Source organism: Hippocampus bargibanti, linkage group LG11 (assembly GCF_051943395.1).
Source record: "Hippocampus bargibanti isolate YZ-2025 linkage group LG11, ASM5194339v1, whole genome shotgun sequence".
Taxonomy (NCBI): Eukaryota; Metazoa; Chordata; class Actinopteri; order Syngnathiformes; family Syngnathidae; genus Hippocampus; species Hippocampus bargibanti.
Window position 1 is genome coordinate 24,002,824 of NC_142744.1, and position 24,602 is coordinate 24,027,425.

At 45.2% G+C, this 24,602-nt stretch overlaps 1 protein-coding gene across 3 annotated transcripts in view; it reads right to left on the minus strand.

Annotated features, from left to right (window-relative positions):
* Nucleotides 1-22,929, minus strand: part of LOC148891985 (electrogenic aspartate/glutamate antiporter SLC25A12, mitochondrial-like) — a 28,581-nt gene extending 5,652 nt beyond the window's left edge. Inside the window, exons 1-15 of one of the 3 annotated variants that reach the window (XM_089007969.1) lie at nucleotides 22,875-22,929; nucleotides 22,158-22,211; nucleotides 19,656-19,801; nucleotides 18,731-18,846; nucleotides 18,309-18,448; nucleotides 14,978-15,124; nucleotides 12,230-12,368; nucleotides 12,044-12,137; nucleotides 11,858-11,942; nucleotides 11,118-11,205; nucleotides 10,883-11,041; nucleotides 10,714-10,766; nucleotides 2,333-2,413; nucleotides 2,104-2,244; nucleotides 47-185 (exon numbers count right to left, since the gene is read on the minus strand). In XM_089007969.1, coding sequence (XP_088864095.1) covers nucleotides 47-185; nucleotides 2,104-2,244; nucleotides 2,333-2,413; nucleotides 10,714-10,766; nucleotides 10,883-11,041; nucleotides 11,118-11,205; nucleotides 11,858-11,942; nucleotides 12,044-12,137; nucleotides 12,230-12,368; nucleotides 14,978-15,124; nucleotides 18,309-18,448; nucleotides 18,731-18,846; nucleotides 19,656-19,801; nucleotides 22,158-22,211; nucleotides 22,875-22,886 — 1,594 coding nt within the window. In that variant the 5' untranslated portion in view covers nucleotides 22,887-22,929. Of the gene's footprint in view, nucleotides 1-46; nucleotides 186-2,103; nucleotides 2,245-2,332; nucleotides 2,414-10,713; nucleotides 10,767-10,882; nucleotides 11,042-11,117; nucleotides 11,206-11,857; nucleotides 11,943-12,043; nucleotides 12,138-12,229; nucleotides 12,369-14,977; nucleotides 15,125-18,308; nucleotides 18,449-18,730; nucleotides 18,847-19,655; nucleotides 19,802-22,157; nucleotides 22,212-22,326 lie in introns of all 3 variants that reach the window. The other 2 variants (XM_089007972.1, XM_089007970.1) reach the window with 2 other exon arrangements.
* Nucleotides 22,930-24,602: the final 1,673 nt, after the last annotated feature.

Below are 24,602 nucleotides of genomic sequence, written 5' to 3' on the forward strand. Positions count from 1 at the left end.
TAATATGTTTGAATGAAGTGTAGCGCTTAGAATGGTCTGTGTTTACCCGCAATCGCTCCAGCCGTGAGAAGCTGCAAGGGACCGAGCCGACCTTGGTCGTCGGCCATTGTCGATTTGAGGTGGGCGTAGGCTGGAAAATAGATGGCGGAGAAGGGGATGTCCCTCAGGAAACAGGCCTTAGCTCCCTAGAAATGCAAAGAGTGAGCGTAAATTTCCCCACTGTGGGACGAATAAAGGTTTTCTGATCCTGATTCTAAACCAGGGATGGGCAAACTACAGCCCGCGGGCCACATACTATTAGGCTAATATTAGGCTTTTTAATCCGGCCCGCCGAACTTGTCCAAAATATAGTAAAAACAGTGTCTGAAACTCGTAACAAAAAGGTAGCGGACAAAAGGGCAGACAACTCTGAAAAGCTGCCTGCCCCGTTTTTCACAACTTGAAACACGATAAGACCAGCAATTGCAAAAAAAAACATCGTCACAAAGTATGAAGTTTTTTATATTAATTAAGGCTATACCTACCACAAATGTTACCTTGCTTAATTTACGGTAAATGTCCAAGACTGCAGATTTCGCTGCAGTCGTCATTTGTCACCATGGTGTGCAATGCAATGTTTGCATTGCTTGCTACAAGCCACTAAGGCCCTTTCATAAGTCTCACGTACACTTTACAGTCACGGTTTGATATAAATGTACGTTTTGTAGCGTCACACATGTTGTTAGCTTCTTTTGAATCTTTCTTCTGGGCTGAGGTTCTGTGCATCTATTTTGGAAAATGATATGCAAATGCACGACCTTAGAACGCTTGCGAAAGTCCGGAAGAAATAAGCAGGCTTCTGATTGGCTGCTGTGCCGAGTATGCAAATTTCAACTGCAGGTAGCCTACGTCTGTGTGCTTGGCGACGGTACACGTGTACTGTTTGCGCGTGAAGGCGAGGGCGTCCGTGGCGAGTTTGTAGAGCGCGGTCAGGACAAACCATCCATGATTTTGCGGAATTTAACACAAGTAGGTATTATTGAGCTTGAATATTTCGTTGTGTAATAATATGTTTTGAATGTTGAAAGTGATTCCATTTTTCAATAAATGTTGATTTCTTAACTTCGCACCTTCGATTGAAACTTATTAAAAACAGACGCAATCTTGATAAATCACAGTGCATATGTTGTTTTAAACTATTTCCATTTCCTCCTACAAGTATCGGCGAAATAGTCTGTAAATGCCATATTCCTTGAGACAAATTTATGAATTGATCAGGGATATGTTTCACATTTGGAAGACAGTTAATAAATTGGGTTGTAGTGTTCTTACTGTGCTATGAGGTTTGTACACACTACATTTAAAGGACAACCGGCACCATTTTTTTTGTTTCCCACTGACATCAGAAAAACGTTTGATAGCATCTAAAATACCCAAAACACGCAGGCTGATATTTTTAGTTAAATGAAAAACACCAATAAAAATGACTTCAAAATGACTTAGGAAATGGCGAGTTTCAGAAGGTCCCACCCCCTTGTTCGTGACATCACGCCATGACGTCTTGCCTTGCTCGAGAATCAAAACAATGGCTTCAGATTCGGAGAAGATGCTTTCTTGTTACTCATCCAGTTATGAATAGGATTCAAATAGTTCTGAAGAGGAAAGCATAAATGTTTGCAATTGATTCAAGGAGTCCTCCCATATCAATTCGAGCCGTCAATGACAGCAATGTAGCACCCAGAAAATGCAGAAGATGGTGCTTTCAATTTTGCGCAGATTGTGTGTCGCTTTCTCGGTCAGGGGCGGTCCAAACGTGACGTCACATGGGGATCGTCATCAACTCGAAAACAAGACTTCATGAATATTCAGCGCGAGTCTTAAAACGTAAACTGTAGCTATATGCTGTGGAATCTTTGTAAAATACGCTCAGTCGAAGTCATTTGAAGAGATTTGACAAACTATGGACACAACTTGTCCGGAGACACTCCCTCCAAATGCTCCTGGCCCGGCCCCTCTGTCAAATTTTAGAACCCATTGCGGCCCGCGAGTCAAAACGTTTGCCCACCCCTGTTCTAAACAAAAGGTGGTGGCCGGCATGCACAATGTACTGGGAAATATTTTTACCTTGTAGAGTCCAAAAAAGCCCAAGTCTCGCACCACGTTGAGCGCACTAACTCGAGGCCCAGTGGTGATCTCGCCTGCCACCTGCAGACGGATTTTCACGATCTCTAGTGGGTTCGTGAAGATCACCTGGGACCCGCCAGCCTGCAAAAACCACAGCAACCAGAGCACGTTAGCAAAATTGCGCTATCCCTTCCCACGTGGGTGTTGGATGCCGCATGACGCCACTTACACAGCCCCCAGCCAATATTTCTGCAAGAAAAGGGATGGAGTTGTCTTTGTCCGTGAACTTGTCTCGTACAAAGTCATTCACCTGCAAGTACAAATACATTGAGCCACTTTGTTTGCCAGGGAAAAGTCACCATACATTTCAAACAAAGTCAAACTCCCCTTCACCCCCCTCGACAACTGAAGGCATATTTTCCAAAGAATATATAGGCGAGATTCTTTTTGAAAGTGAATAAAGGCATCATTTTAAAGGGAAAAGGCAGTTACAAAAATGTAAGTCTTTGTTTTGCACGTCTTCATTAAATCAGAATAAGGATCATCTTTATTGCCAAGTATGTAGAACACACAAGGAATTATTTTCCAGTAAAACACGCTGCACTAGTATCATCAGAAAAAAATGCAAAAAGGCACTATACACTTCTATTTAGGGTTAATAATAATAATAATACATTTAATTTACAAGCGCCTTTCTGAACACTCAAGGACACTTTACAACAAAGACAACACACAAAACAGTAAAATCATGCATAAAGCAATAAATAATAAAACAGCATAATAAATTAGACCATGTAAGCAAGTTTAAACAGGTGGGTTTTCAGGTGAGATTTGAAAGTAGGAAGGGAGTCAATGTTGCGGATGTTGGGTGGAAGTGAGTTCCAGAGTTTAGGAGCGGAGCGGCTGAAAGCTCTGCACCCCATCGTTGTGAGACGGGCAGAGGGCGTGTAGAGGTGGAGGGAGGAAGAGGATCTGAGGGCCCGAGTAGGAACGGAGATTTGAATTAGGTCAGACAGATAGGGGGGGGCGAGGTTATGGATGGCTTTAAATGTAAACAGAAGTATCTTGAATTCAATACGGAGTTTAACAGGGAGCCAGTGGAGCTGTTGGAGGACAGGAGTGATGTGGTGAAAGGAGGGAGGGGGTTCTAGTGATGATCCGGCCTGAGGAATTTTGGACTAGTTGGAGTTTATGGAGACATTTTTGATTGACCCCGAAAAGAAGTGAATTACAATAATCGATACGGGAGGTGACGAGACTGTGGACGAGGATAGCAGTGGTGTGAGGGGTGAGAGAGGGACGGAGACGATTGATATTGCGGAGGTGAAAATATGCAGACCGGGTTATGTTATTTATGTGGGAGTGAAAAGATAGTGTGCTATCAAGGATGACACCCAGGCTCTTAACCTGAAGGGCGGGGGACACGGTAGAATTGTCAATGGTGAGAGAGAAACTGTTTGCTTTGTGAAGGGTAGATTTTGTACCGAGAAGGAGAAGTTCAGTTTTTTCGCTGTTTAGTTTGAGAAAGTTATGAGAAAACCAGGATTTGATTTCTGAGAGGCAAAGTGTAAGGGATGCAGGTGGAAGAGAGGCGTCGGGTTTACTGGAGAGGTAGAGCTGGGTGTCATCCGCGAAGCAGTGAAAATGAATTCCAAATTTGCGGAAGATATCACCAAGGGGAAGAAGGTATATAATAAAGAGAAGGGGCCCCAGGACAGACCCTTGGGGCACACCAGAAGACACAGGGGAGGACCGTGAAGTGAATGAGGTAATTTGGATAAACTGTGAGCGGCCAGTGAGGTAGGAGTGAAACCAACTGAGTGGGGTGTGTGTGGAGAGTCGGTTGAGCAGGATGGGGTGAGAAATGGTGTCAAAGGCCGCAGATAGATCAAGAAGGATGAGAATAGAGAGGGAGCCGGTATCTGCTGCTATGAGAAGGTCGTTCGTGATTTTTATGAGGGCTGATTCAGTGCTGTGGCGGGGACGGAAACCAGACTGGAATTGTTCGTAGAGGTTATTGTGAGTGAGGTGAGAGTGGAGTTGACAGGCGACGGTTTTTTCGAGAATTTTAGCGATAAATGGAAGATGCGAAATTGGACGTAGGTTATTGAAATCATTGGGATCTGAACCAAGTTTTTTCAGGATTGGTGATACAGCTGCGGTTTTAAGAAGGACAGGAACAATTACAGTGGACAGTGAGGAGTGAATAATAGCTGAAATAAAAGGGAGGAGAGCGGGTAGACAAGATTTGATGAGGACAGTAGGGAGGGGGTCAAGTTAACAGGTGGAATTCTTGGACTTGGTGATGAGGTCAGAAAGTAAGGAGGGATGTTAAGGGTGTTAAGATGGCGCCCCCCTGTGTGGCTGCCTCCACAGCAGCTCTTTCCCTTTCTTGTCTACTTTTTCACTTCTTTACTTATCCGTTTTTGTTTTGCCTGATCTCGCTCCATAAACCTACGGAGAGGAGATGGGCATCTTTTCTTTTGCTCATCGCCGTTATTTTTTACTTTTTCATCGCTCCTGTGAACGGGGAATCCACGCGCACGCGGAATCCCATTGTTTACAGTCGAGACCAGCTACTAGCGTGGCGGGCTAATAGCGGACTAGCGGCCGCCGCACCAGACATCCCCGATGAATTGAAGAGGAGGAAACGAGGATGTCGGGCCGGGAAAGATCGCCGCAAAAGAACGAGGAAATACCGACACGTTCTCCCGTCCGTCATCATGGGGAACGTGAGATCGCTCCCAAATAAAATGGACGAGCTGGCGGCGCTAACGCGACATCAGAGGGAGTACCGGGAAGCCAGCTTGCTACTCGTCACGGAGACATGGCTTTCGGCAATCACTCCGGACGCCCACGCAGAGTTGGAGGGCTTCCAACTCGTACGAGCGGACAGAAATGAAGGCAGCGGTAAGCAGAAAGGAGGGGGGATTGCTGTATTTGTGAATGACAAATGGTGCAATCCTGGGCACATCACGGTGAAGGAAAAACTTTGCACTCGGGACATCGAGCTGCTAGCCGTTAGCCTTCGGCCGCATTACCTGCCACGGGAATTCTCACACGTCATAGCCGTGACGACGTACATTCCCCCTACGGCAAATGGCGGCGCTGCCTCCGATGCCCTCATATCTGTTGTAAACAAGCTGCAAACCCAGTCCCCCAACGCCTTGTTTATCATCTCAGGGGACTTCAATCACATTTCCCTGAAATTCTCCCTCCCAACATTCACACAGTATGTAACTTGTGCCACCAGAGACAATAACATATTGGACCTATTTTATTCAAACGCCAAGGATGCATACAAACCCTCCCCCCTCCCCCCTCTCGGAAGAGCAGACCACAATATGGTTTATCTCCAGCCTGTGTACAAACCCCTTGTCCAGAGGCAACCAGCTGTGACCCGCACGATCAAAAGATGGTCCACAGAAGCTGAAGAAGCTCTGCGGGACTGTTTTGATTCAACCAGGTGGGAGCTCTTTACTGAGATTCATGGGGAAGACATTGACTCACTCACCAACACCATCACAGACTACATTAACTTTTGTGAACAAAACACCGTACCCACCAGGACTGTGCGGTGTTTTGCCAACAACAAACCATGGATTAATCCCGACATAAAAGTCCTCCTGAAGGAGAAGAAAAGGGCTTTTGTGTCGGGCAACAGAGAGGAACTGAAGGCCGTGCAGATCCAACTGAGGAGGAAGATCAGAGAGGGGAAGAAGGCCTACAGGATGAAAATGGAGGAGCAGCTGCAAGCCAGCAATGTCGCTGGTGTCTGGAAGGGCCTGAAAAACATCTCAGGCCACAAAAGCCCAGTGACATTGAACGAAAAAGACAAGGACTGGGCAGATGAACTCAACCGCTTTTTCAATCGGTTTGACAAGACGCCAGCCGCCCCCGGCCCACCGTCAACTTCACCTGTAGCTGCACCTGCACCAACTCTCACTGTGGCCTTACCCTCCCTGCCCCCTCTCACGACCAGCTTTCCACAACCAACATCTGCCCTCCCAACCGTTGCCACACCCTCAGCCGCCACTCTGCCTCCTGGTTCCTGCCTGTCTGTCACAACTGCGCAGGTGAGGAACCAACTGAGGAGGATGCAGGTGAGGAAGGCAGCAGGTCCGGATGATATCAGTTCCCGACTCCTCAAGACCTGCTCCGACCAGCTGTGTGACATTGTCCAGCACTTGTTCAACCTGAGCCTGAAGCTGGGCAGAGTTCCACAGCTGTGGAAAACGTCATGCCTGGTCCCAGTGCCAAAGATTGCCAACCCCAAAGAGCTCAACAGCTACAGACCGGTGGCGCTGACGTCTCACCTGATGAAGACGCTGGAGAGACTCGTCCTCGCCCACCTGCGACCGCTGGCAAGCTCATCGCTGGACCCGCTGCAGTTTGCCTACCAGCCCAGCATCGGTGTGGAGGATGCCATCATCTACCTCCTCCATACGGCGTTGCTGCACCTGGAGAATGCTGGGAGCACGGTGAGGATCACATTCTTCGATTTCTCCAGTGCCTTCAACACCATCCAGCCCAGTCTACTGGGGGACAAGCTGCAGCATGCCGGAGTCGACCATCACCTCACATCCTGGATTACAGACTACCTCACAAACAGGCCACAGTACGTGAGGGTAAAGAACTGTGAGTCGGACAGGCTTCTCTGCAGCACCGGAGCGCCGCAGGGAACAGTCCTGGCTCCATTCCTCTTCACCCTCTACACCTCGGACTTCAACTACAACACCCCAACCTGCCACCTTCAGAAGTTCTCTGACGACTCAGCTATTGTCGGCCTCATTACAGAGGGAGACGATAGGGAGTACAGGGGACTGACAAAGGACTTTGTGGACTGGTGCCAGCAGAATCACCTCCATATCAACACTGGCAAAACCAAGGAGCTGGTGGTGGATTTCTGCAGGAAACAATCGTCACCTGCACCATTGAACATCCAGGGTTCGGACATTGAGAGGGTGACCTCCTACAAGTACCTGGGTGTTACTCTCAACAATAAACTGGACTGGACAACAAACACGGATGCCCTAATCAAAAAGGGACAGAGTCGCCTCTTCCTCCTCAGGAAACTGAGGTCTTTTGGAGTTCAGGGGTCACTCCTAAAGACTTTCTATGACTCTGTGGTGGCATCAGCCATCCACTATGGCATTGTCTGCTGGTCAGGCAGCATCACCACCCGGGACAGAAAAAGACTGGAGCGCTTTGTCAAGCGGGCCAGTTCTGTCGTGGGCTGCTCGCTGGACTCTCTTGAGGAGGTGGGCAACAGACGGACGCTAGCTAAACTAAAAGCTATGACGGACAGCCCCTCCCACCCCCTCCTGCCCATCCTGACAGCTCTGGGTAGCTCCTTTAGCCAGAGACTATTACACCCGCGCTGCAAGAAGGAGAGGTACCGCCGCTCGTTCCTACCGACTGCTGTCAGGCTTCACAATTCCCAATGATCACATGTGAAAAAAAAACAAAAACAAAAAAACTGGACACTTGTAAATATGGGTTGTTGCAATATATCTAAATGCATCTCTTGATTCTGCACTATGTACAGTCTTGTTTATAGAACGGTTTTTGCACATCTACATTTGCACAGTATACAGTTGACATTTTTATTTTGTTATGCTTAGAATATCTTGTTTTCTATCCTTTCACTCCCACCCCAACCCCATCCCTCTTCAATTGCTGCTGTGGACTGCAAATTTCCCCATTGCGGGACGAATAAAGGTATTCTGATTCTGATTCTGATTCTGATGAGGGAGTTCAAAAGACGACAGCAGTTGATAGGGAGTAGGAAGGTTGGGGGAGGGGGGGATACAGAGGAGCCGAGGTGCTGGTGGATCTTGTTGATCTTTTCAGTGAAAAACAGAAGTAGTGCGTTGCAGGTGTCTGAGGAGTGAAAGTGTGGGGGGAGAGAGATAAGGGGTTGAATGATTTTGTTGTATAGGGAAAACAGAGTCCGTGAATTCCCACTGTTAGCATCAATCAGTCCAGAATAGTATTCCGATTTTGCGCGTGTGATAGAGTCCTTGTAGTGGGTGAGGTGAGCTGTGTACATGTCCTGGTGGGTGGTGAGGCCGGTCTTTCTGTAAAGTCTTTCCAGCTGCCGAGTTTTCGCCTTGGTGGAGCGGAGTTGGGCGGTGAACCAAGGGGCGGATCGAGTGAATTGGATTGACCGGGATTTTACAGGAGCAAGGGCGTTGAGCATGTTTGCAAGGTCCGTGTTGTATTGGGAAACAAGTTCATCAGGGGGGAGTTGTAGTCCGGATTGAGGTTGGCAGCCATTGCAGTGAGGGTGACAGTGTCAATGTGTTGGATGTTCCGATAAGTGATGATGCGCGGTGGCTTGGGGAGAGAGAGTGTGATGGGAACGTTAAATGAGACGAGGAAATGGTCCGTTACAGGAAGTTCGTTTGCTGTGCAGTTGGCGGGGGTAAAACCACAGCAGCATATTAAGTCCAGGGTATGCCCTTTTATATGCGTGGGGAAATCAGAGAATTGGTGTAAGCCAAAACTCTCCAATGAGGAAATAAAGTCTTTGGTGAGGGGATGGGTGGAATTGTCAATGTGTATGTTGAAGTCCCCAAGGATAATAATATTTGGTGACAGAGTGGAGAGGTGTGTGAGGACGGCTGAGAAGTCTTTTAAAAAGTCACGATGTGGTTTAGGGGGACGATATACAGTGGCTATAACTGTGGGAGATGGACCAGAAATTTGACATGCAAGGCATTCAAATGAGAGAGTTTCCGGGACTGGTACTTGAGTGACTTTCCAGATCTGGCGGTAAAATATCGCGAGACCGCCTCCGCGGCCCGAGAGGCGGGGTTTTGAGAGGTAAACAAACCCAGGTGGCGTCGTGTCGTTCAACTCGGAAAAGTCCCCCGCCGTTTGCCAGGTCTCATTCAAGCAGAAGAAGTCCAGCTTACGGTCACTAAGGATGTCTTGGATAAGACAACCCTTACCCGTAAGCGAGCGGATGTTCAGGAGGCCGAAAGTGACGCTGGTGGTGTCATTTTGAGGGGTATTGGCCAACCTAGCCAGGCCGGCCAACACACTGTGTTGCACGGAGCGGCTGTAACCTCTGCGTGGCCGGCGGAAAGATGACCACAGAGAGGTGATATCCTTGGAGTCGTCGAGGTGAAAGTCTCGACGTGATCCGCGGTGGATATACCTCCGGGAAGGGCGGCGAGCGATTTCCGGGAATCGGAAAATCGCCTGTGGCACGCTCGTCCACCGGGAGCGGAGTTCAAGCAGCTCTGACGCCGAATACTGCAGCCGTCCAACGGGTCGTTGGAGGAGCGACATGATAGCAACCAGCAACGTCCAGAGACAGGCAGCGCCCAGGTTAGCCCTCAACAGCGGGTACAGGTGGGTGGAGATCGTACGTGTTCTCGTCCGTGTTCTCGTTCGCGGTCCGGATAAACGACCGGAATCACGAGACGATCCGACAGCCAAAGCGGATTGGAGTTCGACCATAAGTTCCTCTGGTGACTGTCGAGTATTTCCAGTGGTACAGGAATCGTAAAAAAACAAAAAGAAGCCAAAATGTTTGCGGGCGAACAGCGGCAGCCAAAAGCGCGCCAGCGTACATTCGGTTACTGTTTAATGAGTTAATGGCTTGGAGGAAGAAGCTGTTTGAATCTCTGCTGGATTTGGATCGGTCGCGCCTGCCCGAGGGGAGTGCTGAAAAAGGTGGTGGGCAGGGTGCGGAGGGTCCAGTAGGATTTTCCGCGCCCTTGTTTGGATTCTTGCAGTGTGCAAGTCCTCGAGAGTGAGTAGGGCGGTGCCAGTGATTTTTTTCCGCCGTCCTAACTGTCCGTTGAAGTCGGATTTTGTCCATTTTGGTGGCGGCCCCGAACCAAACGGTGATGGAAGAACACAGGATGGATTCGATGACAGCCGTGTAGAAATGTTGCAGCACCTCCTCTGGCAGGCCATGCTTCTTCATTAGCTTCTTTAGCAGCCTCAGGAAGTACATTGTTGTTGGGCACTTCAGCATTTTAATGTTAGATTTGATTTTGCTAAAGTCATCTTTGGTTGATGAGATTTTTGTTGTTGTTGTTGTTGAACTGCACATACTGATATCAGTGATGTAAATCACTTTTTTAAATCAATTTATATGCTAAGCCACTAATTCCAGACTTCTCTAATTTACTCAACAATATACTATGATTTAAACAGCAGAGGTTGGTAAAGTACGGGGCGCAGGCCATACCCGGTTTGTTGGGCGTTTTAATCCAGGCCGCCAAAGGCTGGCACACAAGTGAGGTTCGGTATGAATGATTGCATTCGCTTCATTTGGACTTGTAATGATAAGCATTTTAACGCCAGGTGGCGCAATTACTTCGGGTTGTTTGTCTGAATCAACAAGGACGCTGTTGAATTTTAGGATAGATGCAATGCTGGAAATTTCAACAATTGCGACCCTGACATTTATATTGCATTGTCATATTTTTCTTTGGAAAAATCTTTGTCCGTGGCATTAACCTACAACAAAGCAAGAAATTACTTATTTGCTCCCGGGGGAAGAACATTATGAGCCTTTTTAGTGATTCCAAATGTTCATCCCGTTTGATCTTTACAAGAATGGAGGGGTTTGTGCAGATGGGAACTCACAGTGAGTTTGATGGCTTTCTCAGGCGCCACCCCAATGAGCTGAGGAACCAGACCTGCGGATCATCATGCGTGAGAAGCGTTTGTAGCCGTTTGTCATGCCAATTGCTTAGTTGAAAGAAAATGACGGAACAAGCAGGAGTGTGTGTGTGTGTGTTTCACTGTGGTGTACCTCTGTAGAAGCCAAAGAAGCCTTCGTAGCGGAGAACTTTCTTTGCGCAGTCAAAGCTGTTCTTGTACATCAGCTCCCCAACAAACGAACCTGTGGAGCGCTGGTTCTGCATTCGGGTCTTCACCAAATCGATTGGGTACACCGCTGTGGCGCCCGTTGCTGAGCATAGAAACGTAAGCTTGGAGCAAAACGGATTCTTTGACGATGTTCATGGCCGCAAAGGAGAAGAGCTCACCTCCAGCAATCGAGCCCAAAGTGAATCTGTAAGCAGATTCTGCAATTTGCAGCCACACGGGCCTTGAACCATCCCCTTGAGACTGAGTCTGAGGAATCATCAAACGTGCAAATGTTGAATAGTGAATGCTATATTTCCAAAAACAAAGGCCTCCACTCTTCACAAACTGCCCCAACCCCATTTATCATAAATAAGTGGCCCAACCCCCCAACCCCGTCTCCAATGAGCCATTTGGGGGGACTATTTTGTTGTAATGAACGACTGGTACCGCCGTGTGTCCTGCCACATGCCTTGAATCCAACACACACAACTTGCATGACATGAATGGCAATGCAAATATGCCCTTAAAGCATCCTGTAATTGGGTGCAAAATATCACACTGACAGCAAATGAGATGTGGACACCATAGGGCTGTCACTCGTCAATGCTTTACAATCAATTATTTTAGCCGGCAAGCAAATAATTGATCCAATATGAGTTTTTTTTCCTCGTTCAAGATTACTGTTTATTCATCAAATTGTATTTATTTTAAAATGTTAAGTGATTAAAAAACAACAATTAAGCAATATCACAGGAGAGGGGTAGATGTTGTCATTGCAAACATTTTAAAATTGATTCTAGTATCGTTTTGATCATTTTCCAAAGTTAAAGCGAATGTTTTATTTTAAATAGTTGAATGAATAAACATCACTGGGAATATACGATGCACACCATTTAACGTGTTGGATGGGCAATGTTACCTGTTTTTGGGTTTCCGCAAGGTTATATGGAAGACTTCCTTCTTCCAGGGGAGCGATTCTCTCAATGTCGGCAAGATTCAGGCGCCTGACAAACAAGTAGAGGTGAGCCACTGTTGACAACTCATAAAAGAAGTGTTGAATGGGATCCCGTTTGTTGGTGTTCCAGCAATACACAGGTGTGTTTACCCAGAGGGAGAGTGCAGGCCTGATAACTGGTATAGGATGTCAATCTCCATTGGCGTGATTTGACCAAACTTGTTGGCAGCATGAACAAACTCCTCTGGAGGGAAAACATATGAATATGAACTCAAATGCACGCACCCACACACACTTTGGAGACAAAAAAAAAAACTCTTTACTCCTTGCACATACCCTTGGTGACCAACGTGTCATTCCAGGAACCGGCCAGTGTGCTGTAGATTTTGCGGATCAGCTCCATGTTGTTGAGCAGGGAGTTGAAGGCGTTGAAGTAAGAGAAGCTGACCAGATGTGAGGTGCTGCCTCCAGCCGCCTGAGAAGAGAAAGGAAAAAATAACAAAAAGCAGCATTTGATTACAGCTCAATCTCACGTATTGAGTGTTTGGTCCTACCAGACAGACGATCCCAGTTCAATCCAGTGCATATGCTTGAAACCCATCAAAATCCAGTTGTATGTCACAGAATGATTCAAGCAGCCGTTTGAAATGCATTTGAACAAAACAAAATTGCAAGCACGAAAATGGAAAAATCCCTCATTTCATGTATGGTAGTGGCCATGCGTTCATTATATGCAGAGCCACGAGGGGTGGGTCATGAGTAATAATGTCGAGTTGCTGTTGGGCTGCCCTTGACAACAGCTCCTGCACGAGTCTCGTCATTGTGTGCGCAATAAGTGTTTTGTGGTTGTTCCAGCGTTGAATAAATAGCTAAAAAGTGCACCGTTTTCCCCCAAGAAAGTATCCTGTAAAAACCAATTTCCAAAATAGATGTCTTTGACAAACTGATAATCTCGATTCAAAAAAAAAGTCCAATATTGCAAGGCGGCAAACAACACTGATGGCTACCTAAGAAAGAGCGACAATACTTGCTCTGGAAAAAAAAAAAAGCAAAAGCTTCTCGGATGTTGCAAGACTGCAGGTAAATTAGTACATGAGTTGGGGTTTTGTTCATGTGATTTTTGTTGTTGGGTGAAGTCTGACCACTAGAAAGGTTCTCATGGTTCACACACCTGAGATGCATTAATTTGCCTGCTACTCCAGAAGTTGGAAAACAATCCCAAGAGGCAAAAAGAGTGGAAAATAGTTGCCCATCTTTGCAACAACGATCGTAAATAACGTATGTTCTGGTGCCCCGGACTATAAAGCAAGCGCGCCTTCAATGAAGGAAAAGTTTTCAAAATACAATACAGGTAACGATGCGGCCAGCACGAGAGCCGAGGCGGGTGGGCATCGGCCCTAGGGCGCGCCGGACCGCCGCAACGAGAGCGAGGGGAGGATTCGACTAAAGCCGAGGCAAGTCGGGCGTTGGCGGTCCTCCGCGCGGCACTGCCTTGTGGGCCTGCGGCAGGCAGCGCCGCCTCTTTGAGACAGTCCGTTCTGCTTCGGGCCGCGTCGGCGCCGCAGACGGCCGCAGTTTTGAGCCGCACGTCAGCGCAGAGAGCAGGATAAGGGCGTGGAGAGGGCAACCGGTAAAACATTGTCATTGTCTCATCGGCGAAGAGCTTCGTCTGACGAAGCTCTTCGGATGAGGAGCCAAACATCCAACACCTGCAAAGAAGTACAGTGATACCTCGGCTTACGAACGCCTTGCCTAATGAACTTTTCAGCTGACGAACGTTACATTTATGAGAATTTAATCTTGGCATACGAACTATTTTTCGGGATACACACGGAGCGCCACAATGAGTGATGTGTCATTCGCAAATGAGCCCGTTCTAACAAGGAAATGGCAGCTGACTTTTTTTGTAGTCCTCTATTCCCCACCCCCAGTCTTCGGTTAAAGCCACACGTAATTGGCCAAGAACGCAGCAGTGAAGTATGGCGGGGGGATTCCAGAAACACAGAGCTGCAAATAATAATAGATAGGCAGATGACAGAGAGAGAGAAAATGGATAGAAAACACAGTGAAATTTGCACTTGTTTCAACTTTATTTGAGTTCAAAGGCAGACTGTAGACTGCAAGGTTAAAATATCCCCATTAATCAGGCTCCACAAATAACCCGCACAAGCCATGTGTACACTTGATGCAAAAAGCTATCAACCCAGCTAAACAGAACACAATTGATGAGGAACTAGGTAAAATTAGCGCAGAGAAAGCACGGCAACTTCACTCAGATATCGTCAAGAGGCAACCTGGAAGTTTGTCATCCATTGATGATTTCAAGGCGAGCCACGGATGGTTCGAGAACTTTAAGCGTAGTACAGGGATTCATAGTGCCATTCGTCATGGTGAGGCAGCCAGTTCTGACGAAAAAGCTGCCAAAGATTACAAGGGATCATTCCTCAAAATGGTTGAAGAAGAAGGCTACGTTCCTCATCAAGTGTTTAATGCTGATGAAAGCGGCCACTCCATTCCATCAAACCATCAATGACCATCACAAAGGTCAATAAAACGACTTTATTACACAGTGCAGTTTATTTCTTTAATTATAGTAGCATAGCACATTTATTATACGTAAAATAAGGTATAGTTTGTGTAATTGTAAGGCTGAGAAAATTAGAAAATAGAAAATTATGTTTTATGGGGACCTGGAAATGGATTCTTCTCATTTTAATGGATTCCTATGGGAAATGAATGTTTGGGATACACACTTTTCGCCTTACACACTCTGTCTGGGAACCAATTAAGTTCGGAAGCCAATTTAACACTGTAATGATGATGGCTGAAGAAACCTTATCCTCAATGCCCTGGGAAGAGGTTCAAAAGAAATAAATGCATGAACCTGGCCAAAAGCAAGCTGTTCGTGTGCATGGGATCATCACTACTCGGTGTGTCTAACTAAGTAACTAAGTAAGTAAGTAACTAAGTGAGTGAGTGAGTGAGTGAGTGAGTGAGTGAGTGAGTGAGTGAGTGAGTGAGTGAGTGAGTAAGTAATTAAGTAAATAAATAAATAAATTGATTAATAATGAGTTCCACACTAACCGAGACGAGGTTCTCCTCCACAAAGGGTGTGAGCATGTGGTGTCTGATGGTGGCCATGATGTCAGAAAAGTCCAAGGCGGAGATGACGCCATTCTTTCCTTTGTCCTTCTGAGCAAAGGCCTGGCGAGCATGCTCCAACTGCAGCTCCTGCAAGAGAATGACACTGTGAAGCTGCGCTAAAACAGAGAACACAATGTAGTCACATCGCCGTGCGACAATGAAGCCTGGATGAATCTGGGGAATTTTCAAAAGGGAGCCAGTTGTCCCCCTTGTGTCTGTAAAGGGGACCAAACTCTAACATTGATGGGGCCTGATTTAACCAGATTGCCAAAGTCTACTAAACTGATTAAAATAAACCAAAATACATTCATCGGAGAATATTTCTAAATCGCACATGAAAAACCATTCTTTGAGTGAAATCTATTTTTCTCATCTATCAACAATTTTAATTCAAGTCAAATAATGTATTCATACATAAAATAAACATTTCCAGTTTTTTTTAATGACGACACAATCAATCCTGTGCTATTTTCATATTCTAAGGCAGTGGTCACCAAACTACGGCCCGCCAGCACATTTGGCCCGGCCCCCTGAACAATCCCAGAGATGCTATCAGATTTTTTTTTTACTTTTTGGCCTCCAGAAAAGTCAAACGTCGGTTTTCGATCAGTATTTGTTCCTATTTTAATCAATGTATGTTGTTTATAATCGTGATTGAACAATACAAACACGCCTGCTCACAATAGAACGCTTAAGGAGTCGGTCACAATGCGCCGCGACACAAGAAAGTGACGTATGAGGAAGTGGAGGGGAGTCCGGGGGGACATTCAGGGGCGCTCAGTTTGGCGAATAATGGCGAAAAGGTTAGGTAAGAGAAAATTTGATTCAGAATGCAGGGTATTTAGCCTGCAGTGGACAAACGATTATGTTTATGTTCAATGCAAAGAAAGAAAAGGCTGTTTGTCTCATCTGTCAAGAAGAGGTATTCAAAGAATACAATCTTGGCCGACACTATGAATCCCGTCACAAAGACTAGTACGATAGCTTGCAAGGCCAAATACGAGCAGACAACGCTCAAATCTAAAAAGTGGACTACTATCTCAGCAGAATACATTTGTACGCCAAGCTCAGCTGAAGACGGCATCCGTTTGGGCCAGCTTTCGGGTTGCTAAACTGATAGCAGGCAGCGGTAAGCCTTTCACGGACGGAGAGTTTGTGAAGAAACGTATGGATGCTGTCGCGTCGGAATTGTGTCCCGAGAAGAAAGATGCCTCTAACGCCGTAGGTCTGTCGGCGAGTACAATCACCAGACGCGGTGAAGAAATCGGGAGGAATGTATATGCCCAGCTGCAGCAGAAGATGAAAGCATGTGACTTTTCTTTCATTGGCACTGGATGAGAGCACGGACGTGGAAGACACAGCGCAACTGCTCATTTTTATTTGTGGAATTAAACCAAACTTTGAGATATGCGAGGAGCTGGCAGCCCTCCAAAGTCTCAAAGGGACTACAACGGGAGAGGATATTTTGGACCAAGTGTACAAACCATGAAGAAGTTGGACCTGAGTGACAGAACTGTGATGACGCATTCAGGCCCAACAGTCTCATTGATTTCTAAGCCGCTCTCCCAAACAACACGTATCCAAACATCAAAAAACATGCAATGAAAATGTCCAGTTTTTGGCAGCACGGATATCTGAGAGAATAGCTTTTTTCGCATGGAACTGCTGAAATCTCCGATGAGATCGAGATTGACAGAAAAACATTTGCATCCGTGCTTGAGACTGGCTGTAACTAGAATGGAACCTGATCTTCAACTTCTCACCAGCCAGACGCAGACCCACAGTTCACACTGATGAACATACATAGCTAAGATCACTTTTCTGACTTGAGTCATTCTGAGCATCAACAAATATCATCATAGTCAAATCTACTGGGATAAAATCCATCTTGACAGCCATACTGGTGGTGAAATGTATTGTGCTGTGTCGGTGCTGTATCACTTAGTTGACTTTGTCAACCTGCTTCCTTTGTGGTTTTAACAGGGAAGTTGATGAGAGAGAGCTGCAAAAAGCGCTGTCTGTCTACAAGCCTACTGGAACCTACAAAAGGATTATAAGGAAGGAACACAAGAACTTGAAGAGACTGCTCATGTATGTCAAAGAGATACTGCTCTGACAACTGAGCTGAACTTTTATCCGTGAAGATTGTGCATGGCACAACACAAAGTTAATGTTCTGTGGATGTTTTTTTTTCTATGAAGAACCCAGAGAGAGTTATTTAGTTATTTATTTCATAAATAGTGTTATTTGTTTCCTGTCTTTTTTCTGTAAAGTGCCTGGAAAGGGTTATTTGGTTATGTGTGGTTTTCTGGCAAACAATAAATCTTTTAAGCTCCTCTACAATCGTCATACTTTTTCTGTTACACACTGGCACCGGCCCCCCCATCAGAGAAGGGAAAGGTTATGTGGCCCTCACAGGAAAAAGTTTGAGGACCCCTGTTCTAAGATGTTACTGTCAAGAAAAGACAACAGACTGAGCACAATATATACTAGTGTCTACTGAAAGTTCTTTGCTTTGCACAGTATACAGTTGACATTTTTATTTTGTGATGTTTAGAATATCTTGTTTTCTATCCTTTCACCCCCATCCCCTCTCAAATTGCTGCTGTGGACTGCAAATTTCCCCATTGTGGGACGAATCAAGGTTTTCTGATGTCCAACGCGCGGCAACAGCTCTGACATCACTCCTATTAGCCACTACATTCGAATCACTAACAGCAGATTTCTGCAACAAATCGTAATCACCCTCCGCAGACGTATTCGATTGTTTCTTAAAAAAACAAGAATTTGTTTGTTTGCTGCCTGTTTTTAATGTCTTTTAGAGTTTTACTCGTGTTCTCACGCTCCATATTGCAAAAGTCCACCATGTTCGATGTAAATACTGCAATGCACCATGGTTAAATGAATATTCGATTATCTCTTTCAGCAGTTTCCGGCGGATCACGGAAAAGACCGAAATATGCTCTACCACGACTTTGGAACGCACCGAAACAAATGCAAGGTGATTCTGGCTCGACATCGGGATGGCAAGATGGCAGATGACCAAAGTTAAAACCTCTGATGGAAAACAAACCAATTTCTGCTGAACCAAATTTGTTTCTTTAGCTATTTTAACAGAAGTGTGTCATATGTGGCGAGAATCATATAGTAATATGCGCTAATCGTAATAGACATGCGCCCGTGCCGGCGCAGTGGAGTTACAAAGTTGCGCCCAGATGCATCCCTGTTGAAGTGACAAGCAAACGATCAGATGTTTCTTTGGCGAAAATACCTGCAGGAATTGGGTGAATTCGAGGTAGTTGAGACGTTTCTTGCGGTCGTGGCCAAAGTGCAAATGGATGAACTCACAGTCCCAGTTGAAGGGAATGTGATGGTGCACGGTGGTCTGGCTGAAAATGTCCCGCACATTTTCTGTGGCGGAATGACACAGATTCAAAAATAGGACTCAAGAGAAGTGCCAAGAGCTGCGTTTGTGGAGACAAAGAGCAAAATGTCAGTTCATCCCTGGAGGGGGCTTGAAAGATCAATCGTCGAGTTCAGAGAGTCGCGGATGAGGAAAAGACCTCATCTGCCTGGGACGACACAAAATGCACATTGGTAGTGCCAACAGACCATCCGGAAATTCATTGGGTCTGTCATCTCTAATTCATCGAAAAATTACAAACAAAAGATAAGTCAATGGCACGTACGTACCAAAGGAAATGTCTCCAGTTCCGGTCTTGTCAAAAAGCTGAAAGGCAACTATGAAGAGAGCGTCAGGTGCACACAAGACGGACTCAAAAGCAAGAAACTCCTGGAAAGAGATGAGCCTGTCCAAGCAGTCAGATAACAAAAACATTTATTGGCTCAATCTTAAAGATGTGCACAAGTTTTAATAAGATTCCACCGCATAGAGCTATATTTTACGTTTTAAGACTCATTCAGGAAGTCTTGTTTTTGAGTTGGTGACGAGTCCGTACGTGACCTCAGAAAAGGACCGCCTCCTCACCGTAAAAAAGACGCATTGTAGCGTCTTTCCATCACGTCAATGTATTTGGCTGTACTGTTTTTTTTCAACCATGTCTTACACCCGAAAGCCGCCAGCAGAGGGAGGCAAACTCCGTGGAAAGATAGTATCAGCCTGTGGAAACGGGCTGATTCATTCCTCACCGGAGCTGGTCGCCATTTTTCTGCCTCTTCTCGGGTGAGACATTACCCCCCGCCCGTTTGCCTCAAAATAGCCCAAATAAATTCTTTAATCGATTGCAAACATGTATGCTTTGCTCATCAGGACTATTTGAATCATATTCATAACTGGTTGTGTAACAAGAAAGCATATTCTCCCAATCTGAAGCCATTGTTTTGATTCACAAGCTATGCAAGACTTGTCGTGATGTCACGAAAGGGGGGCGGGACTTTCTGAAAATGCCCAATTCGCAGCTCAATTTTTTGCAGATTTTGGACACTTTAAGTCATTTTTTTGTGTTTTGCATTTGACTAAAAATATCATACTGCATGTTTTGGCTATTTTAGATGCTATAAAACGTTTTTCTGGTGTCAGTTACAAAACAAAAAAGTGACGTCGGTTGTCCTTTAACAATTAGTACTGCATGGTGTTATGTGGGTTGATGGCACAAACCCGTCCTTGGTGGTGTCGGCCACAGCAGCCAGCAGTTGTACAGTTTTGGGGTTGTGGTGGAGTTGTGTTTGCAGTCCCAGATACTTCTGAACAAAGTCTCCAGGGGTCATGAACCTGTCGCCATCCTTGGCCACTTCGCTGGCATACTGATGGCATACAAAAATATATGACAACACTCAAGTTGAAGTCCGGCTTTGTGACATGGCGCCTTCACTGAATGCTTCATGCTGCTTTATGTGCATGATATGTGTTCACCATTAAATAATCGTGTTCATATATTGCATGAGCATCACTTTATATCATCAATAATCTTGCTAATCTGCAGCATAAATATGTGTAAATTTCACCACTGTGAGAACAATAAAGGCATATCCAATCCAATCCATTTCAGTTACTGTATGTATAACACCATCAATGAGCATGTTGGTTTGGAAATGCTACGTGGCAAAGATCCAACAGAAACTGTTGAGGGGGGAAAAGACTGCATATGGTGATCAGGCAATTTTGACAATCATTCATTAGCACTTGCTAACATTAGCATCAATATACTTCTGTGAGAGACAGCAGAAAGCAAGCGTGCAAGCTAATGAGCAGTGCGCAGGCTAGCTAGCAGTAACTTTGCCTCTGAACCCGCGGGGCAAGTTGACTTTCATTCCGATCGTTTGCCTGGATTTTTACCAATCATGAGGAACGGAAAACCATCAAAACGTTATGTGAAATAATACATTCTGACTTTTTGTTAAAATCATGTGCGTGCGCGCGTTTCTCACTGAAAAACATTTCTAAATATTTGACTTTTATGGCTCTCTTAGTCAAAAAGTTTCCCGACCGCTGCTCTTGAGGCTGACCATGATGTCACTTAACATATTACCAGGTGTCGCATATTTTTGTGTGCAGTGCCTCAACAAATTCCAACATGTCAGACTGACTCGATTGAGCTAGTGGAAGGTTTTTTTGGGTGGTTGGGAGGGGGTGGTACTTGCTGTCCTTGCAAGTACCAATAATGGGTTGTCATGCAAGGGTCACATGGTCAGTCACGCATTGGCCATGCAGAGAACATCATGAAGGTTAGCTGTAGCTGGAATGACCTACGACAGCTTATGGACTGCACAAGTACATATTTTTTTTTAAATACGAAACGTGATCGATCAGTGGAGTGGACTGGCTGGTAAAAGGCTACGTAAGCACTTGCTTGTGCTCTCAGCTGACAACAACGCTTGCCCCTTTATTAAGCCCCAAGATGAAGGAAAATAACAGCGCTAAACCAGCTGATACACACCCCTAACACATGTTTTAAGCCTTGCCAAGTCACTCAAAAGATTCAACTTTAAATGTCAGCGTAGTTGCTTTCCATCACTTGTCATTTCGATGTGTCTTTTGCAGTCATTTAGTCTTGGCTAGCAATGTAATTTAAAACCTGTAACACAAACTCTTCAGCTCACTCAGTACGCAAATTCAAACTGCTCTCACTCTTTCTTCTCATGTACACTCTGAGCCAGTCTTTCCTTATCTTTTTTAAGACAGGGCACCAAGGGTTTTGGAAAAATCCCACAATTGGGCACCAAACAAAAATATTAGAAACAATATGAATGAACAACGATGATCCCTTTTAAACGTAGTTACTCTGTGTGAAATCTGGGCCTGTGCAACTAAACATATACAGTGAGACCTCAACTTACAAACACCTTAACTTACAAACTTTTCATCTTACAAACGTCAAATTTATGAAAATTGAACCTTACAATAAGCACTATTTTCATAATACACACCCACCACGGCTGGCGGAGTGATCTTCAGCGGAAGCACACAACCGAACAGCACCAGAGGTTAAGTTACCAACAGTCCTTATGGAAGGTGACTCTCCTTCCATAAGCCATCAACGACCATCAAAAAGGTAAGTAAAACTTTATTTTACAGCACAGTTTATTTCTTTAATTACATTCGTCATGTAATGCGCCTCTCTTTCCAAACAGCAATTCCCTTTGACCTTCGACCTCCAACGCCATTCCGTCAAGCCATCAATGACCATCACAAATGTTAATAAAGTGACTTTATGATACAATTCAGTGTATTTCTTTCATTACAATACAATAGCACATTTATTATACATAGAATAAGGTATGTTGTGTGTAGTTTTAAGGCTTATTTAGTTGATAGTATATTTTATGGAAACCCGGGAACGGATTATTCCCATTTTCATGGTTTCCTATGGGAAAATGTTTTTTTGAGATACACACTTTTTGCCTTACACACTCTGTCTGGGAACCAATTAAGTTCGTAAGTTGAGGTCTCACTGTACTTGCACAAAGTTTTGCATTTAATTGTTCTGCCTCTCACTATACGTTGTTGTGATGAACAGGAGGGTATTTTCAACAAATACTGTTTTTATGAACAAAATTATGCAAACACATTGGTAATGTATTGTTATTTATTATAATCAATCTATTGGTTCATCACACTCACTAAAAAAATCAAAACAGCTGATAAAGGTACAATACTCACTTTATGGAAGATTGCTTTGAGCTCGCTTGGATCGCCACGTTTGGTGGATTGCACCTAAAAATAAAATTGAAAAAAGAGAAAAATCATCCAACACAAATCATACAAGGGTGATGTGGAATTTAAGGCTGTTTACACATCCCTCCCCCCTAACAAATGAGTAAATTCTAGCCTGTGATGGTGTGGAAGGCCAGCCCAAAGACCGGCGTGTACATTTGAGTTAGCAATGAACCACCGAACTAACTGATGCAACCCAACAGAAGTGGGCTGGAAGTGGGCTGGTTGATGACAGGTCAAACCTCGAACCGGCCCCGCTATCGACAAGCTAACACCTAGCACGAAAAGGACGCGAACCTCCGTCGTGACTCGGGAAAGAAAAAGCAAGACAAGTTCGATGGGTAACGGACGAAGACGGAGAAAAGAAAAGACGTCCCGTTTTGCGTTTTTGTCAGGAAGAAAGTATGACTGACAGCCGGTTAGCATTACGGAGCTATCCTCCCTCCAGCCAGTTGGGAAGCGTCATCAAGGCCAGCAGCCGCCGACAGACCGCCGGGCGTCAGCTAGCCCGGTGATGCTGCAAGGCAGCTCCGAGCACGACGCCCGCCCGCTCGCCTGGCGCACACTCGCCTCGACTGTTCCTACACACGAAAACGAGCAAAACACCAAGAGAAATGACGGAAGTAGGGTTGCAAATCGCAAAGGAAACGATGCCGAAGTCACCTTGACCGCCATGCTGGTTTGACGTCACGGATAGAGTGAGGGGGAGAAGAGAGAGAGAGAGAGAGCGAGCGCAAGAGTGAGTGAGTGAGCCAGCCAGAGATAGGTGGAGGGGGGAGCAGACACTCAAACACAGTGCTCAATGGAAGGAAGCACTGCATCAAACATTCAAATAGTTTTTACATCTCAAAACTAAACGTCGTTGCGACCCTTTGAGTGGATCCCCATGATGATGCCGTTTAGCACTGCATTTTTTGTTGCTGAGACAGAGCATTCGCAATTTTGGCTGACGACCCGAACAACAAACTCATATTTTAACCAAAGTCACATTGTCGTTACGACTTGTATCAAATGACTTTTTATGATGATGCTGAAATCAAATAAATGTCAAATCATCACACCGTTGACTCAACGGCGTTGAGTTATGACACTTTTTAAACTACTACACAATCTCTGCACTCTACAAGGATATCGAACACAATAGCAATGGAATTCTCATAGCAACGTTTTAGAAAAAAATTGACAGGCCTTTCACGTGTCCTTAAATTGTATTTATTATTGTATCTGTTCAATGCTTGTCTCTGACTGTAAAGTATTCTTGAGAGCTTTAGAAGGTGCTTGAAAAAAAAATTATTATTATTATTATTATTATTATTATTATTATTATTATTATTATTATTATTATTATATAAAATGACGTGGTGAATAACACTCCAGCGTCGGTGCAGTCAGTTCAAATAAGTGAAGCACTAAAACAAAAATGCAAACTATTCACCTTGTCACTTATCAAACCGAATCAGTGTCATTGATGTGGCGTGTCGCTTTTCCTACCACTGGTAACAGAGCACATGAAACAAAGAGCAACAACCGATTTAACTTGTTTTTTTTTGTTTTGTTTTTTTCCCGCATGGGCGTGAGTTATGGCCGGCTTTAGCTCATATGAATGTTGCTAATTGTTACCTTTTGTTGAGTCAAAAGAGTGACGTGATACACTAGCGACTGTGCGCATCCTTTACCACCCTGAGCGCCATTACAGTATTGTTCTTCGTGGGATTATAGTTGGCCCAATCTGGAATCATAAAAGGTAAAAAAACCACATTGCAATTTCCAGAGTCCGGAGACGAGGGAACTTTCTCTGTCAAACTCTTGTCGAAATGATGTGACTTCTATCCAAATCTTCTTTTCCTTTCGGCTTTTCCCCTCAGGGGTCGCCACAGCGAATCAGTGTCCTCCATCTATCCCGGTTTTGTGCATCCTCTTCTCTCACACCAGCTACCTTCATGTCCTCTTTGACCACATCCATAAACCTCCTCTTCGGTCTTCCTCTCGGTCTCCTGCCTGACAGTTCAAGGCTTAGCATCCTTCTCCCGATATCGTCGCTCTCTCTCCTCTGGACATGTCCAAACCATCAGTCTGACTTTCTCTCCAAAGCTTCTAATATGAGTTGTCCCTCTAATGTACTCATTCCTGATCCTATCCAAGCTGGTCACTCCCAAACAAAACCTCAACATCTTCAGGTCTGCTACCTCCAGCTCTGCTTCCTGTCTTTTCTTCAGTGGCACTGTCTCCAGTCCAAACATCATGGCTGGTCTCACCACTGTTTCATACACTTTTCCTTTCATCCTAGCTGAAAGCCTTTTATCACACATCACACCTGACATTTTTCTCCAGCCGCTCCAGCCTGCCTGGACACGCTTCTTCACCTCTTTTCCACAGTTGACCCCAAGTACT